The sequence below is a fragment of the Poecilia reticulata genome, linkage group LG3 (assembly GCF_000633615.1).
Source record: "Poecilia reticulata strain Guanapo linkage group LG3, Guppy_female_1.0+MT, whole genome shotgun sequence".
Classification (NCBI taxonomy): domain Eukaryota; kingdom Metazoa; phylum Chordata; class Actinopteri; order Cyprinodontiformes; family Poeciliidae; genus Poecilia; species Poecilia reticulata.
Genome location: NC_024333.1, coordinates 17433012 through 17450976, shown reverse-complemented (window position 1 = coordinate 17450976; position 17965 = coordinate 17433012). Strand labels below are relative to the sequence as shown.

The 17965-nt window shown below is 39.9% G+C and overlaps 1 protein-coding gene across 1 annotated transcript in view; it reads right to left on the bottom strand.

The window, feature by feature from the left end:
- The window catches only part of rras2 (RAS related 2), a 34592-nt gene extending 16760 nt beyond the window's left edge, over window positions 1–17832 (bottom strand). Inside the window, exon 1 of the mRNA XM_008405241.2 lies at window positions 17415–17832. Within this exon, the coding sequence (XP_008403463.1) occupies window positions 17415–17516 (102 nt within the window). The 5' untranslated portion in view covers window positions 17517–17832. The remainder of the gene's footprint in view (window positions 1–17414) is intronic.
- Window positions 17833–17965: the final 133 nt, after the last annotated feature.

Genomic DNA, 17965 nt, shown 5'->3' with positions numbered 1-17965 from the left:
CACACACACACACACACGTAGGGACAATTTAGAGAGGCCAATTAACCTGACAGTCATGTCGATGTCAATTTCATTTGTATAGCACATTATAAAAATAAACCTTCACCAAGCTGCTTTAGAGCAAGTATACAATATGGAAGTGTAAATACGAAGTACGAAATTATAAGAACATCAAACCATAAGCCCAACTCAACGACAGAATCTCTTAATGCATTTTAAATAGACTCAAAAACCAGTGAATAAAACTAGGTCTTTAAAAGTTTCTTATGATCAATATCCTGAGCAGATCTAATGTGGAGAAGTGGATTAAATAAATGAATCAAATAAATGAACTAAAGATGAGCGTCAAATCTCATGCACACTCTCACGATTTCTACTGATTTATGTGCCAGTCCTCCAAGTACGTTTTGCTCCAATCCTTGATTTTAGTGAGTTCTTCATGCCACAGTACCCAAAAATGGTTACAATGTGGTTAGAAGTACTATTCTGTAACACTGACTTCTGCCACCAAACGGGGCCCTTGCTGTTGGTTCTGCTGAAAGAGCAATTACAAAGTGCTACATACTGAGGCATCAGCACCAAAAGGCAGAGTGGTGGGGGCAGCCACGCAGGGCCGGGGCTGGTGGGGCTGCCCCCATACTGACAGGTGAAACGTGCCATATGTAAGACAAGTTCAGGGGGCCAGAGCCAAGTGCGGCAATTTCAATTAAGGACCCAAAATGCATGCCAGACGAGCTGGAGCCTTCCAAGTCGCTCTATAGGCCTGACTGAAAAGGAGTGGAAGACTGCGCTGATAGCACATCATGGGCCAAGCAAGTCCACATTCTTGATCAAGCTTTATCAGTGCAAAACAGCAGAAATATCTGCTGTTTTAGCAGTGCACTATACATCAACTGGTTAAAGTAAGAGGTTATGAAAAGAGAAATCTGGCCAGAATCAGCCGTGTATCACTTCCTGTTTCTAAAATGTGCAAACCTTTAACTTTTTTGGGGGGGGGTTTGGAGCAGCTGTCTGTAATCAAACAGCCACCATCAAGGTCTAATGCTAAACAGATGAAAATAATGACCAATCCCTTTGCATCTTTACAGTTCTCCTAACTATTGCTTCATGAAGTTTCACACGGGTTATGCAGGAATAGGTGCGAGGAGCATTGTTTCGTTGGGTGCAGAGGAGTACTTGAAGTGAGAAATAGGGGGGGAAAAAATAAGGCAGAATGAAAGGTTTGAGGGGGAGTGAGACTGTAGGCTCCATGGAGAGGGAGAGCAAAAGAAAAAAGAGGGGGAGGGAAAAGCATTAACTTCCTGTGGAAACACCCACTTTTCCCATGAGCTCATAGAAACTAGAAAGGTCACATATTCAATACCTAATACACATGGAAAGAAAGGGAGAGCAAAATGTGCCCGCCGCCTTGAAGAGCCATCGGGGAGCATTTAGTCGTAGCTGCGAAAGATTTAAGACTTAACACAAAATCATCATCATCAAAAAAATAAATAAATAAAAAATCATTTTCAAATCCCTCAAACCATTGCTGTAAACCGAGCTGTGCATCAGCGGTAATAACATGCTCACAGGACGGTTACAGCTACAATGCAGTTTGTGTATAGCACCATAATTTGGCCTGATGCCGAATTAAATGAGACCATAACTCCTATAAGATTGCTTCCTCCTAATGTGCAACAGATCAATAGGCTTTTCCTTTAATCACGGCCATGTCCTTAGATGCCAGCAGTCTAGTGAAACTGCCCCTGCAGACAGACCCTTGGCATAAAGCTCACATCCATCCAGCAGCAATTACCTTACTAGAAATTTAAATCCTGCCACTGTCAAGTAAGGGGACACTTTAATTTTTCTGTTAAAAATATTTAAAAAATGTTTTAAGCAGATTGCAAATGAATTTTGTCTTGTATATCAATGAGGAACAAGCCTGTTATGTTTTATAGGACTTGGCAAGCACACACATTCAGATGCAACAGACAAAAAAAAAAAGAAAAAAAAAAAAAAGGGGTGACTTATATTAAGTGTGCATCAACCTTAAATTTCTGAATTTAAGGTTGAATCTGAATTTCTGACAGCAGCTATCTGTGCACATGGTATTCCAAGCATTAGCACTACAGCAGTCACAACTGATTCCACAAACCCACTAGACTTCCCCTGGAATGCAAGTTATTCATTTTGAGTTCAAAGCACATACAATGTGGCCGCTTTGTTATTCCTCAGCGTCTTCTTCTCAAACAGAACTGAAGGCTCAGGGTTGTCCCCTTTCAATAGAACCAGTGCATTGCAAGATATATATTTTTATGAACTAATTATATTTCTTAAGATATATATTTTTGTACCAAATCAATAAATTAGAAGACCTGAAAAATCAATGTCCAGACCTAAATTAGCAAGCAGCAACACAAATGGTAAAATATATGTGGACGTAGCAATAAAGATTTAAATATGTTCTACGGTATTTTGTCGAGTTTATTGTGATAATAATCAAAGCAATGCTTTAGGCGACTGTGGACCTTTTTCAATACACGTCACAGAAATCATAGATGCACAAACATAAATAATGCTCTCCAAACCCCATTTTTAAACAGGCTTCTTCAGGGCACCAGTTGCATAAAGAAAAGTGATCTATCTTACTATTCCGCACACCGTAACAGCATTTAGTGATATTTTTTAATTTAATGATGATCTTATGAAACAAACAAGAAAACGGTGGAAATAAATAAATAAATAAAAAATCTAACTATGCTGTCAGTTCTCGGGATTTTCAAACATCATTCATTGGCATTTATACGTTTTTATGATTAATATAAATTCTTAGGATCAAAAATGTGTCACCACAACAATGCCCGCTTTTATCTGGACTTCTCACTTCCAAAGCACTGAGAATGTATTGTAGCATGAAGTTCAAAGATACAAAAATCGGTAGAGGCTTTTGGAATTATTTATTAAAAAATAATATACATTTGTTATTTGATTATAGAAAGCAACATTGTTTATTAAAGTACAAATATGAACAACTTCCTTCCAGTCATGCACAAGGTAGCAGCATTTCGCTGTGGCAGAACCATAAGCAAAATACTGTTGCGTTATGCAGCGGTCTCCAAAGTCGGTCCTCGAGGGCCGGCATCCTGCATCTGTATGTATGTATGCTGCTGGACGGCCCAGTCAGCACAGACACCAGTAAAACTGGTGATGGCACTCATGTGGAGAATAAAGCATGGGCTAAATGTCCCAGCAACCAGGCCAGCTCTTGGCACCATCAACCCCCTGCTCTCTTCTAACCTCTTTGGCATTAAAACTTCAATCACGCTGCTAAATATCAATGCACGCTGGACTCTGAACACTTCTGAACCCGCTCAAAGGCTCAGAATCAAAGAAGTGCCATTTAAAGGCCTTTCTTCCAACAGATCACTGGGCTTAAAGCGGCCTACTTGCACCATACGAGTCACACAGCAAACAGTATCTTCATCTCCTTTTTTTTATAAGCACATTTTGTCGAATTAGGGGTGGAGGATAAAGGAAATGCTTCTCTCACAGGGTATCAAAAAGGTTACATTGACAAAAACATAAAACCTGAAAGTTGCTGATGCCACTTCACAGATAATGAGAAAGGCTCCAATGCTGACTGGCTATCGATTTTATTTATTCACAGGCAAAGTATCAATGTTCTGAATAGAAATGTATTGTGTTCAAAAGAAGAAAGGATTTTCCTATGCCAGATCAGGATTTGACTCATCGTCATGGTTCAGCAGCTTCTGACATTTTTGGCTAGTATAAATATCACTGCATGATTTACATTTTCAACTGGCTAGGTTAAATCTACTTCTATATAAGGAGAACAATGTGGGTCCAAGTACAAAACCTCCAGGGAACCCCACTGCATTTTCTAAAGCTTTACTGATTTCTACACAGCATTTTCTATTTGGCATATATTAATCCAGCCAATTTCTTCCTTGCACTGAAGAATGCAAATGGCTTTAAAAAATGGCTGTTAAAATGATGTGGCCAAGAGTAACACCTCCCCCCCCCCTTTTTTTTTCTCCAAATTAATGAATACAGTTTCTACATACTCCTTCTTATCCGTGTAGCTTTCTGTTTTTTGCCAGGAATACTGCACCCGAAGTGGATGGAAATGTGAATGATCGTTGTTTGGATGATCTTAAAGTTGCTTAGCTATCCCCGGTTCTACTTGTTTAGAAATGACTGGCAGAATATGGATTTTTCTGTAGTCATATCAGTTTTTCCTACCTGATTTGAAAATAAGCACAGCCAGTCTCCCTGCTGTTTGCACAAAAATTGTGGCTGATAGACAACTTAATCAGGGGTGTAATTGCAGCCAGTGAGTCTTTATTCTTTTAGAAGGTTTGCACCTAGACCAAAATTCATCGTGTTCACTGAGCAATTGTTTAGACAGCCTTGGATTCTGTTATTTCTGTCATGTTAATTGTTATATCAACAGGGCAATTTACATTCAAATTAAAGGACAAAATTACACTCAGGTTATTGTTGCTACACAGTTAGAATGACCAGATTTGTAACAGATTATTAAGTTGACGTCCTATTTGCCAGCTAAATGATCTTTACTCCGTCAGCCATTTCAGACATCTTGCTCTCGTTGTATACGTTATTTGAATTACTTTTTGTGGAGCAGATGTAAAATCTGTATTAAGACCACAAGAAAATGAACAGAGTTACTCCCAACAGTAGGAATTTCCCGATGTTTTGCTCTTTAATAACGCCTTGTTAAAAATCAAATCCAAACCAAGACCAAAGTCGCATGATTATAAAAAAAAACTACAAATGAATACAAACAAGTCGTTATGCTAGAATAACCATGTCATGAGCCTTCAAAACTAGATACAGTAAAAGACACAACGAACAGAGAAAACCCCTCATAATGATAACACTCACAAACAAAACTGTGGTGTTAGACAGTATTGTGCTTTGTTGTGTTTTTGGTCCATTTGGAGCTTTATTCAGTTCTTCTTCCTCTGCTCATCTTTGTGCAGAAGTGCCGCTGCACACACTCTCAACAACAAAGCGGCACTGTGATGACGGCCGACTGGGAGGACACAAACTACTGCAGTGGCCGAGTGGACAGAGAAACTACTGTGTGTCTTTTAAAACCCATATAAAGTCATTCAGAGAAGTGTGGCTGGCAGCCTTTGGTTTTCAGGAAGACCGTATGACTGACCGCATAATGGGATGCTGATTGGCTCTGAACAACAAAGCAGTCAGTGAATGCAGAAGTTGTTTCTCGGTTAAATGTGTTACATTTGAAGACGAAACGATACGAATGAAGCAAAAACCCAACATGTTTCTTCCCGCGGTGCTCATCGCAAAGATCAGTTTCTAAAATAAAAGTTAACCATACAGCAGTTAAAATGATTAATCCACGTTTTTCCCCTTCAGGTCTCCTCTTGTAAAACTATTGAACCCGCTTTTTTTTTTTTTTTTTGCTGCAGACCAAAACCTTAATTATGGAGTGATATGTTTTTAAGGAAATGTGGCCACTCTGTGACAACATATCAGACAGGACAGCATTACTGGCGAGCGCTTTACAAGTCAGCGTCTGCACAATACAGGCAGCAGAAATTTGATTAGTTTAGCAGGCAGTTCCTTGTAAACAGACCTAATGGACACCATCTTCACTCCTTTCAGATCTGTCTGGTAACCATCGACCAACATATAATTAACACTAACATGCTGTGCCTGTCACTTTCTTGTTGTACAATTAGAGCTGGAATGGTTATTTGGAGATTTTGGCTGTTTTAGATTCAATTTCTAAAGGCAACATTTTGAACAAAGAAATTTTGTAATGAACGACTAAGAAAAATAACGGCAATTTCTTTAAAACTGCACCATCTGTGCACTATACACCAATAAAATTACAATACTGCAGCCCTATTCAATCCACACAGTCACACTAAAAGAGAAAATTTAAAGAGCTTCTAGGCCTAGGTGGGAAAACTCGGTTTCTAGTCTATGGAGAGAAACTGATGCATCCCTAGCACTTGTATTTAAATTGAAGTTTAACTTCAGGACAAATTCTTTGCCTTGTACTCGTTAAAGTGAGTTCCGCCTTTGCCTGGAGGGCTGAGCTCCGCGTGCATTTCCCAACCTCCAGAGAGGCGTGTCTGTGAGAAGACGATGTTTTGGTTTGGAAGAAACATAAACACTCTTTAGGTCAGCTGCTGATCGTCGACTCGTGTGCCGCCTTACAGTTTAGGCTAAGGGACACCAGCTGGTGCTGCGGACGGGGGCTCGCGTGCAGTTGCTTTGGGAATCGCTGCTGCAACAGTCGCACAGCAGCTGGGTCACTGACTCAACCGAATATCACTGCGCCGCGTATGTAAACGCGTGCGCTGTGCTTGCTGAACGGCTTCACTTGATGTGATCGACACAGGGAGAGAGCCTCAGAAGCACGGCTGTCGGGCCCACTTTCATGCTCACATTTGGTCAGCAAAGCAAAGATCTGCCGTCACCTGTTGAAGGGGGAACCGTCTCGTTTCAATACCTCGTCTCCTCCCCCGACGTGCAGCAGGTGCCCTGCACGTTTCTGGACGATTTCTGCACGAGCCGAGCCAAATGCCCACCAGCTGCCCGGCAGGCCTCAGCATCAGCAGCAGGAACAGATATATGGAAAGAGCTCTTAGAGTTGATCTAAACTGGATGATTGCTGCTTTACTATTGCCAAATGTGAGCAGTAGGTGGGCATGTGTTGCTAAAACAAGCATTTCAGTTTCCCATAGGCAGAGTTGTTGGTGTCGTTAAGTGACTTAGATGCGAGAGGCCCGATGCTGTCCCCAGTAATTCTGCGACACACAGATGTATGAACACAGAACAGTAGCCAAAAACAACATGGAGGAACTCGCCGTCTACAGTCTGAGTTGACTGTGATGCGAGTCTAGAGTGGCGCAGGGCATTGAGGAGGTGTGAGGAAGCATACAGTTCTCAAAAGTGTCAACACCCTTTATAGCGCAAGAGTTTTAATGCAATACAAAAATGTGACCTAGAAAAGTTATTTCAAACACTTTTCACCTATACTGTAATGTGCAAGGAAACTTAGTTTTTTTCAATGAAAAACATAAAAAACTAAAAGTTGGAATTATCTGGTCACTCAACCTTAAAATAATACTTTGTGAAGATAACTTTGACTCTACTGTACCATTCAATTGTTTTTGTCTATCTTGACTTTGTAGTGGCACCTTCGTTCAAAATTTCTTCAAAATCTATCAGGTTCTTTAAAAAAAAAAAAAAAAAAAAAAAAACTTTAGTTGTCCCATCACAAGGTGATTTTTAGTGGATTTGGATCTGTTCCAAAACTGAAGGTTTTGACCACTAAACAAAACCCTTCAGCACAGTGCTGCCACCAACATGTGGGCATCCAGTCCTTTTTGTTTTTGTGCCAACCATGCCACATGTACTCGCAGCCTTAATTCAGGGTGAAGTTCATCTTCATTCTGACTTCCAGTTTTCTTTACAGTCAGAGCCACATATTTTTCATTTTACCCCTTAAGATATTTGCCACAAACTGCGATTTGGAATCCAACCGAATGGGAATTACTAAATCATTGGCAGTTATGTGTCAAAACATATGCCTCCAATCTTATTTTATTTTTTATAAAACTCACAACCAAATCAGAGAGAATATTCTTGTCAAAACGGCAAGACAGCTTTTTTTTTTTAAAGCTGAGATTAGTATAAAGACAGAGAGTTTATGCCATAAATACGAAACATGGAAGGTGTTTCGTGGAAATTAAACAAAAATTTTGTCACAAGACAAAAACTCGGCACCCACACAGCTTTTTGTCGTCAATACAAACCTGTTACAAGGCATCCAGCAGGCACTGTATGTACCCCCCCTGTGTTTTTTATGTAAACAGCATAATAGTATGAAGAGGAAATGTGGCGTGGAGGCGAAACCCTGACGCGAAGCAGAAAGTTGTGACAAGTCATAAAGAAATTAAGTCCATGGATGCCAACGTTAGTCTTTCACTCTTATCGCCAACAGTGAAGAGGTGTGAATGGCTGTTTGTGCATGGTTCAGCTCTGCACATTGATCAACTGCATGCATGCATGTGCATCACATTTTGATTATAAAAACACTGACGTGGACATTTTGCCATGGTTTGTTACAAATGAATTCCACCAACTGGCTCCGAGTGTAACTTTGCAACTTGACAAAAGATTCTAAGAAAATATTTTCTTCCCACTGCATTGTTGATGGATACAGTGAAAACTGCCGTCTAAGTAACTACTGTTAATTTGGTTAAAGGTTCCTTTTCTGGCTTAGGTGGAGATATAATTTGCAAAAAAAAAAGAATAACTAATATCAGCAGCAGCAAATGTTGCTAAAAAATTAAATTTAGAAGAAGCAAGTGCCCTAAAAGAGGCAATCAGAGATTTTGTGTTAAAATAGAAACTAAGCGGAAAAGCAGTGTGCACGTCTGCTCCATAAAAATGCAAAAAAAGTCTGCTTTAGAAAATAACGAGCCATTTTCTTTTGACTCCAATGTGAAGAAGTTTAGACGGTCACTGATAAGCTAAGGCTAATTTAGGGACCAAATATAGCAAAAGCTATAGACTGACCCATGTCTAAATCTTGCTGCTGAGAATAGTGAAAAAATCTCCAAGAACTAGCTGAAAGATATATCCTCTGAAATATTTGAAAACTGTGTGATAAAGCCTGGCCGTCGCTGCTCTGATGGATTTCAACATAAACTCTGAATCCCTACTACATTTCAGTTGCAAGATGATCAAACTCACATGTTTTTGGCAGATACTCACTGATGAGAGCCAAGACGTGACGGATGCCATGGAATTGTATTTACGTTGCCATGGAAACAAAAAATTTGAGAATTTTATTTTTTAATCGATTAGTTTTTCCTCATATTTGACACTTCTATGACTACTAAGCATCTTTAATAAAAAAAATATATATGACCATTTTTATACTGTACTGATTTCCTTCACAAACTGGTGCTGTGTTTTTTAATGGTACCAAATTTTCCTTAATGACACGCAACGCTCTATTGTACAGCTCAAATATTTAGCAAAGCTTGTGCAGAATACAAGTTTTTTTTTTCTTCTTTGTTTTGAAGATAGAAGAATAGAAATATATTTTATCATCCCACAGTGGGGGAAATTCAGCAGTTATGAAAAACAGCGTACTCCTATCCAAGATGTCCAACTGCGATGTCCAACTTTTTAAACAAAATGCACATATTGTGCACGTGTATTTGTGTTTTAAAAAGACAACAGACTTATATGAAAAATAACTGATCGTTTGCTTTATCCCTTATGTGAAGTCAGTAAGGCATGTTTGCTGAGAATCCTGCAGGTAGATTTGATACAAAAAAATATTTAAAACAAAACAAATAGAGAAACTAACCATGATATGCTCTGAAATTGAAAAACTGTATCTAAAGTAAGTTTGATTAACTTTACAAACATCTGGCATTACCATTTCTGATATGAGTCATGTCTGTTCTCTTGAAGACTGCAAATGAGTCAATGTGGGTTTGAATGTTTTCTGAATTGCTTTCAGACTTTCCTCTTGATTTGCAGGTTTAATTTGCCTTACGTTACCCCTTAGATTTAATCATTATGAATACGAGTGCGCAAAAAGGGATCTGATCCAATACTCATCTTTATGCTGTGGCGAAACTGATGGGAATTATTACAGAAAAACAAATAAAGAACTAGTTTTTAACTGCAAGAATACAGAAGAAGGCCACTGGATGAGGAACCATTCAGTACCCATTGTTAGGCAAGCAGATGCCAGTCATCAAGTAAGGGCCACAAAATATCACAACAACCAGATGTAACAGAGGAACAAGAACTGTCTATTCATTTTCTATTATTGATTCTGTAATTCTAAATGAATCTAACAAAGGTCCCTCCCCCATCTATTCCGGGAAATACATATATCTTAAATAAAGGCAGTTTCTCAGTTTCTTCAGAACTGATGGGAGGAAAAGACTTGACACAATCTTGCCGCAATTAAAGATGATAATCTGGATGTACCAAACATCTCATAAACTTCAGTGGTTTCATAAACTGAAGATGTAAGATGGCAGAAATCCAGACTGACAACCGAGTTCAATTTGAAGATGAAGGATAAAAATCACTGTGAAAACACAGGATACCTAAAAAGAGGTATCCTGTGTATTTTTTTTCTGAAACTTTAACTAAATTGTAAGGTGTTTCTACTCATTTTTACATATTTGTGATACCATAAGAATCTCCCTTCCATCTGAACTGTACCGATTCCAGAAGTAATGTCCATTAGAAGAGACCCAGCACCTACCAGACAGAACCTCTCCATTATTCACTTCATGTTCATAGACACCAAATATTTTTTTTAAATTGGACCGCTTCACAATGAATACACGAACAACAAATCACTTCATTACAAGAGAATGTTGGGATGGATGTTATGATCCTTGCTCCGTGACCCATCCCTAATGATTAGCTCTCGCTGATAAGGAGTAGTCTTCCTCCCAGGAAAGTTATGTTACTCATCGGCCTCGAGCAGAAGGAATGACCTGTTATAGTGTCATGAATTATCCAACACAGGCAGAATTCTCTTTGTGGATCTGAAACTCCCTTTTGCATGGACATTCCTATGGTGGGCTGCAGGGCAGTTTGCCAGATTCAATTGATCTGCTTCAGTAACAGGACTGCACTTATCTGAAAGAAGACTAGAATTACAGTGAAGAGGGGGAGGGAGGGAGAACCCAGCAAACAAGACCTGCACTCACTCAGAGTAAAGTCATGGCTAAAGAAAAGTGAAGCATATGTTAAGCACAATGCAACTACAAAGAAAAATTGAACATATAATGCCATGATTAAGTATACGAGTATAAAATACAGTTGGCAGAGGAAAACTGACCCAGTGCCACTTCTTACTATAACTTTAGAAAAAAAAAAAAAAAAAAGCTATACAAGAAGAATCCGTCTTCTCTATTATCAAACATTTTACAATCAGTTTCTCATATTTAAATACAATGTGAAAAATAAAAACATTTATTATGATTTAAGACACACCATATGGGGAAGATGCCATACTCATATCGCTTATATTTCGTTTAAATAGTTGTAAAACTGAAAGCAGTTCATGCAGTCATCTGACCCACCTGCATGTGTTTATCTGAGGTACAACAGTTTGTGACCTTGTTTTAGTATTTTGCATTCTGTTTAAGTCGCAGCCTACAGAAACGCCTTTTGTATTGCCAGCAATGTGTTTAATAGCCAATGGAGCGATAAGCCACTTAACACCTCTTTGTAAGCTCCATCTTCCTCGTAGGAAGGCTAAAATCACTGTTTGACACTCTTTTATTGCATAGTGACTGACAGACACTGTAGGTTAATAACCCAGGCTATATGTCAAAATAAAAACAAATTTAATCCAGATCCTGGATTTTGGGATGAAATGAAACATGAACTTATATCTGAAAAGAGAACATTGGACCGCTTAGCAGCAGTCTAGTACTACTACTACTTAGTTCAGGAGTAGCTCAACAGAAAGACTTATCAGGGTTGCCGTCACTCCTGTTGCATGTTCACCTTTTTTCTACTGCGCATTTTCCTTCCACTCGACTTTTGATCGTTATGTTTGGATGCAGCACTGTCGACAGCCAGCTGCAAGTCCGTTTTATAAGTCTCGGTCTACTCAAACATCTTAATATATTAACACATACAGTTCACTTTGCGGTTCCAAAGCTTGTTGTGAAAACAGCTCAAGGGCTTATTTGCTCAAACTGTGCCTCTGCTCTGTGAGAAATCAACAGGTGAGCCTCCTACAGAGCTAGACAAACAGTGGCCTCTCATCACCTACTCTCACACAAACACACCCACGCACACTGTAAAGTTTAGGCGTCACAAGAAAAGAAAGACATTAGAGGATGAGCTACACCAGTCAGAATCAAAGCGGACGTAAACAAAAGAATGTTGCTATAACACATTGTCAGACCACAGACATCTTTAACAATTTTGTCCAGAGGTTAATGTCACCGAGTACCTCGACGTGTCCCCAGAAGAGCTGTCATCGTAACCTATTTGTTTTATGAATTGAAACTTTGTTTACCAAATAGGAGAGATAAGTGTAAAGTAGCTCTGTCTGAGAAGACAGAGCTATGCTTTTGCTCCAACTCCAGCTTACATTTTCAAAAGAAAAAAATAAAAAATACTCTAATCTGTCTAGACTTGATCAGCCAGGATGTTTCGTTCTAATCCCCACTGCCGAAGGCTGACACTGCACTAATAGCGGCAAGCCTGTGAGCACACAAACATCCTGCTGTTACTCAGCAGTGGGATCATAAGAGATCTCTCATAATAGAGCCATCTCATGTCAGCAGCTTCTCTGAGTGGACTGAGCCGCTATTTGATTTGCCATCTTTGCCAGTGTACTTATATATATATATATATAAAAGTACACCCCACATGTCTTCACATGGTCACCATGAGTCATGTTTTCCCCCCACTTGGGATGCTTCCTCCCTCACAGACGTCGAATCATACAACGCACTGCATTCGGCAACTTTGTCATATGACTCAATGCTATGTCATCTTGATGCTATTTCAACTTAAGTCAACCGCCTGGCAACAGAGAGGTCAGTGATTTGATGGTCCTGCCACTCTGTTATTGCTAGCAACATCATCTTTTACCCTCGGACTCCAAGAGAGCAGTCCATTTGTGGCTGTCTCAAGCTCTACTCAGGAGCCTTAAAATCAGTAATAATAATAATAATCAATTTAATTTGTACCACACTTTTCATTAGAAAAAAATCTCAAAGTGCTACGCAGTGCAACTAAAATTGTAGAGCACTGTACGCCTCAGGACAGTCAAGTGACTAAAATGTGACCAATACTGAGAGTTGGCATCAGATACTTAATCATCACATACTTAATTTGTATATCAGCTGGTGATGCAGCAATTTCACCAGCTACTTTGACAATTTATGATCAAACCGGCCTATGAACTGCGATTATTAACTTATGTTTATCTAGCTAATCAATAGACTTTTCCAATAACTCTAACAAAGTTACCATTCACCATGTGCTTTTTTTCTACTCAACTCAGATTAAATGACATCACAATCTCGTTACAATTTTCCAAAGTAAAAAAAATATGTCTTAGAGAAAAACGTCTTACAGTAGAGAATACATGTCAAAAAACATACTGTATCTTCATGACTATAAGTTGCTGCTTTTTTTCACTAGACCTTGATGAAAAGTACAGCATGTGCCCAAGAGTGGAATTGCCTAAAGACTCAAAAGTGACACAGAGTGACAACGAAAGAGAGACGGAGGAAGTGTGAGCCTGCTTAATTCCAACGCTGCAGACAAATACTTTAGTGGTTTTTAGTGTGCAAGAGGAGGATGAAGACAGCGATCAATGATTCTTCCTGCTAGGCCCAAGTATTTTCTTAAGCAGCCATGTTAAAGGCATTGTTGAGAAAAAGCATTTAATGTCTGTACCTTAAATGCTTTTATTTCATTAAAAGTAAAGAAAAAAATATTTCTGTGAAAATATCTCATGCTACAACATGGACACCTGCAGCTTACAGACAAGTGTGGCCTATATATGTACACTTTTTTGTCTTTTCAATGTTAGTGTGTGCAGCTTATATTTAGGTGCACTCAATTGGTCAGATATTAAGATATTTGAAATGTTCACTTCTTTTTTGTCAAACTTTGCAGAAGTTTGACAAATTATGACAAGCATTGTTGACATTATGTAAGGACTTGAATTGCACCCTGTGTTAATTTATTTTGCCCAACTGAAAAACAGCATTGTATCATTTACCTGATCAATGATCAGGAAAATGATGGCAACACTCCTGCTATGAAAACAGTATGTAAATTCTGCATCATGATTATTATGGATAAGTTTTAGTTATCAGCATATATGTAATTAATAAATCATATATGAATAGCTATAGAGAATTTCATGCAGAACATTCCATTTTTGATAACTTTTTGTGTACCATGTCACTTTTGCAGTTTGGGTTCTGTTGTGACTGTTTTGGAAGAGCAAGGGTCCCAGAGAAATCTTGACCAGTTGATTTTTGAATCACTAGTTCTTTGATTTGGAGGTGATTTACAGGTATTTCCAGCTAATGTTTAAACCACATTGTATTTATTTACAAATATATAGCATCTGTCCTCTAAAACAAAATGCCAACATGGGATAAAATGTAAAATGTTGGAATTACAAAAGAAAAAAAAATGTTTTGACTAAAATAACTTTTGTGCCATTTTCATATAGCTGTTGCAGGTGAAAGAAAGCAGTTGTAACAATTGATCTTAGTCACCAGTACCAACACTGTGGTGATTAGGTAAACACCAAATGATCAATTCTGAAATGATCAATAGTCATGCAACAAAAATTAATTTAATGACATTTTATGAAGTGTCTTTATGTACAAATGACACTAAAGAATGTAATGGCACATAACAGTCAATTTTGTCAAAAATGCCACTTAATTATACACACACACACACACACATTTGTGTGATTCAGGAAGCAGGTCATGTTTTTCCATACAAGCCTAGGAGGCCCTGAGAGCAGGGACTTCCTTCGCCAAAGGGCCAAATTCCACATGGTCCATGACCATTAACCCACCCAGGGTGACTCAGACCCCCCACGTCCCCTTTGCTTCACAACAACCATGCACTCTGCATAGAGTGAAAGTCTTGACTTCACAACCATGTGCTAGGCCTGTGTCACTGCCACGAGACTTCTAGAAACATCAGAAGTGTACGCTGGCTCCGTTTCTGCCAGGGATATGTGAATTTTTCTTTTCAATTCAAAAGATGTGCAAAGAAAGAGCGAAACTAACACGAGGGGTATATACACTAAACTAAAAACAAATTCATTTGGTTGTTTAGCATTACTTTCCCACTTAAATTCATCATAATAGTCACATTTTCAACATTTCATAATATCATCAAGGAAAATGGGACAGGCCATGTTGAACTCGTTCACCCAGCAGGCATACATCATTCGAGAATGAGCTTTTAACTTGATGTCTGTGGCTGTCAACCTGAAAGGATTCCTGAGCTTTTATGTGAAATTTGAGTTGACAGAGAATTTCACCACAGAATTGCTTGATATGCGACATTTATAATAGATATGAAGTATGTGATTTTACACAAATGGGAATATGTTATCCTGGTGTTGTTGCCACTGTAGCATGTTAGATCAAGGGAAATTTCTTGTGCGTAGCTTTACGTGACCCCCTAGTTCAGTTCAGTACAGCAAACAGAGAAATAAATCAGTGCCACAGCCATTGCTTTTGACTTGGTATGCACTTAATGAGCTTTTTGAACACTCATTAGAATCCACACCCAACCCCCCCTAAACTCACACACTTTCATGAGCTTTTCACCCCCCTTCCCCAACTCTGAAGCGTGTGCCAGCCCACTATTGTCTGACAGTGTGGAGACATGCAGCTGCCTGCCGTCTAGTCTCCTGAAAGCCAGAAAGAGAATCGGTGACACACTGACACGCGAAACAGGGGTTAGTGGTGCATAGGGGGGTGATGGAGACACACAAGGCAAAGGCAACAATTGTCATGCAATTTGTATGTGTGTGTGAACCAGTCATAAAGAAGTCCACTCCTAAGTGTCTGTTATGGAGACCTGGAAACTCAACCAGAGGTAGAGGGAGGTGAAGAGTTTACATCCCTCCTCTGTTTGGCATCTTTAAGTTATAATCTAGGCTATAATTGATGAAGTTATTGCGGTTCAGGTAGGTATGGGCAATGGTCAATTCAGACGACATTGATTGATTGTGATCTCTGGTTGATTCACTGCTGCATCTCTGTAAATCAGTCAGGCTCGTCTGCTTAGGGGGATTCTGGACTTCACGGCATAGCAGAGATGCCACCCATGGCTTTGACAGTTGTGGTTTTAGAAATGTGTTACCTTAATAAGAGTGATAGTTGAGATTCCTCTAGTTTCCAAACCATAACTGTTCATGTTTTTTTTTTTTCTCCCGTTTTTTGGAAATACTTCCAAGGAGTTGAATTTGCCTTTAGTATGGAATGAAAAAGTGTAAAATAACCTTCATTCAGCCAGCTGGTTGGAAGTGCACGGCAACAGGTGTGCGAGGAACAGACAGACCCTCCTCTGTAAAGCCAGAGAAAACTCTGTGCTTATTCTGGAGGCTCGTTAAAAGAGCTTTAAACTGCAGGAAAAGTACAATGAAAGATTTCAGCAGATTTGACAATGCAGATTTTTGTAATTGATCATTACCTATTTTTAGGGGGCGAGGTAAGCTTTAGTTTGTCCCATGCTTTACTATTTTTTGCCAACTGGAGGTGCTTGGAAACAAGTTAGTCAGTAGCTGATGGAAGTCTGGACCCAATAACAAAAGTTAATCATCCTTAAGTAGGCACTTTGTACTGCCTCTTTTACTCATTCAACCCAAATCAGTGTTGTTCCTGGTTGGCAGCGAAGTTTGGGCCTCTCGCTGGCCCAGCTCCAGCAGACCACAGAGGAGGGAGGACAACTCTGCCCACGAATGGCATGAATAACAGCGAATGATCCATGTCCAGGCTCAGGTGATGAAGCTGGACACGGAACTGCTCATCTTCAGATCTACCACATGCAGTTCTGTTCTCGGTCCCAACGTGGCTTTCTGGGCCGTTTCTCAGCTCAATCTGTCCTCCATAAAAGTACACTCAAAACATTTTTGCCCAAATCTGGCCAAACCCGCTGAATCAGAGCAAACCTGGGATATCAGCAGTGAAGTGAAGCCAGACCGCAGCCAAGCATGCCGACACTTGGCGTCAGCTGGACGAATTTACAGCAATTTCTTGGAAATAAAAATGACCAGGAAAAAAACAGCGCCGGTGTAATACTGTTTTATTCTACTTAACTTGTAAAAAGGGGAAAAAAAAAAAAAACATTTTAGAAACTTTTAATGGTTCTTGCTTATTTTTAGGTCTTTTAACAAATTCATATGTTTAGTTATCGGAATGTTTGAACAGTTCGGGATGAACTCAGAATCTGCGTCTTTCTGTAAACTACATTAAAAAAAATTAAAAGAAATAGGACATCTACCGAGCCCTGCAGAGCCGTTTTATTTCTGTTTTCACTGAAGCCTGTATGAACTGCAAACTGGAAGTAGTGCTCTCGGAAATCATCGCGTTAAAATGACAGCCGTCTCCCCGTTTTAATCTTTCCCACTGGTCTTAAAATCTTCGCATTGACCCGTATCAGGCCTCGGTAAAGTATTGAGGAGAACAGACCCGGGATCTTTGCACTGGTTTCGCGTGCCTGGCCTCCTCCAATCTCCGTCCCCGTTATTTCACCGTGGGGTTTTTTTTTTTTTTTCCGGGTAAAAATTTAAAAAATAAATCAGAGCCAATGCTGTTCTTGTTAAAGCTTTTGACGCCACTCACCTGAATAAACTGGATAGTCAAGGCTGATTTCCCGACGCCACCGCCTCCGACCACGACCAGACGGTACTTCTCCTGCACCGAGCCGTCCTTCCAGCCAGCCATCGAGGACACTTCGCGCCGCCGCCGCTGCTGCCGAAACACCAGTGAGCAGCAAACACCCACTTTCCCCCAGTAAGCTGAAGAAGACGAGGCCCTGCAGTGGAGGCACCAGAGCGCAGAAGAGGGGACAGGCCCGTGTGTTGCGCTGGAATAACTCGTCAGTGTAGTCCGTCCACTGTTCGGGTGGTGTTCGGAGAAGGATGAAGGAGCTACGGCCGCCTGTCCATACGCCTGACCGCTTTCCAGGCTCGACAACACTGCGCTGCTCAAGATGTGGGTCCGATACTAGGAGTAATCAAACAGGCCAATACTACCGTCTACCGCTAGGGGCAATGGAGAGACTCCCCCCCCCCCCAGGCACACTTTTACGCTCACTACAGCCCTCCCAATATCGTCCACCCATCAATCACATTCATGTCCACAAAGACGTTTTCTTTCTCACTCTGCATTCA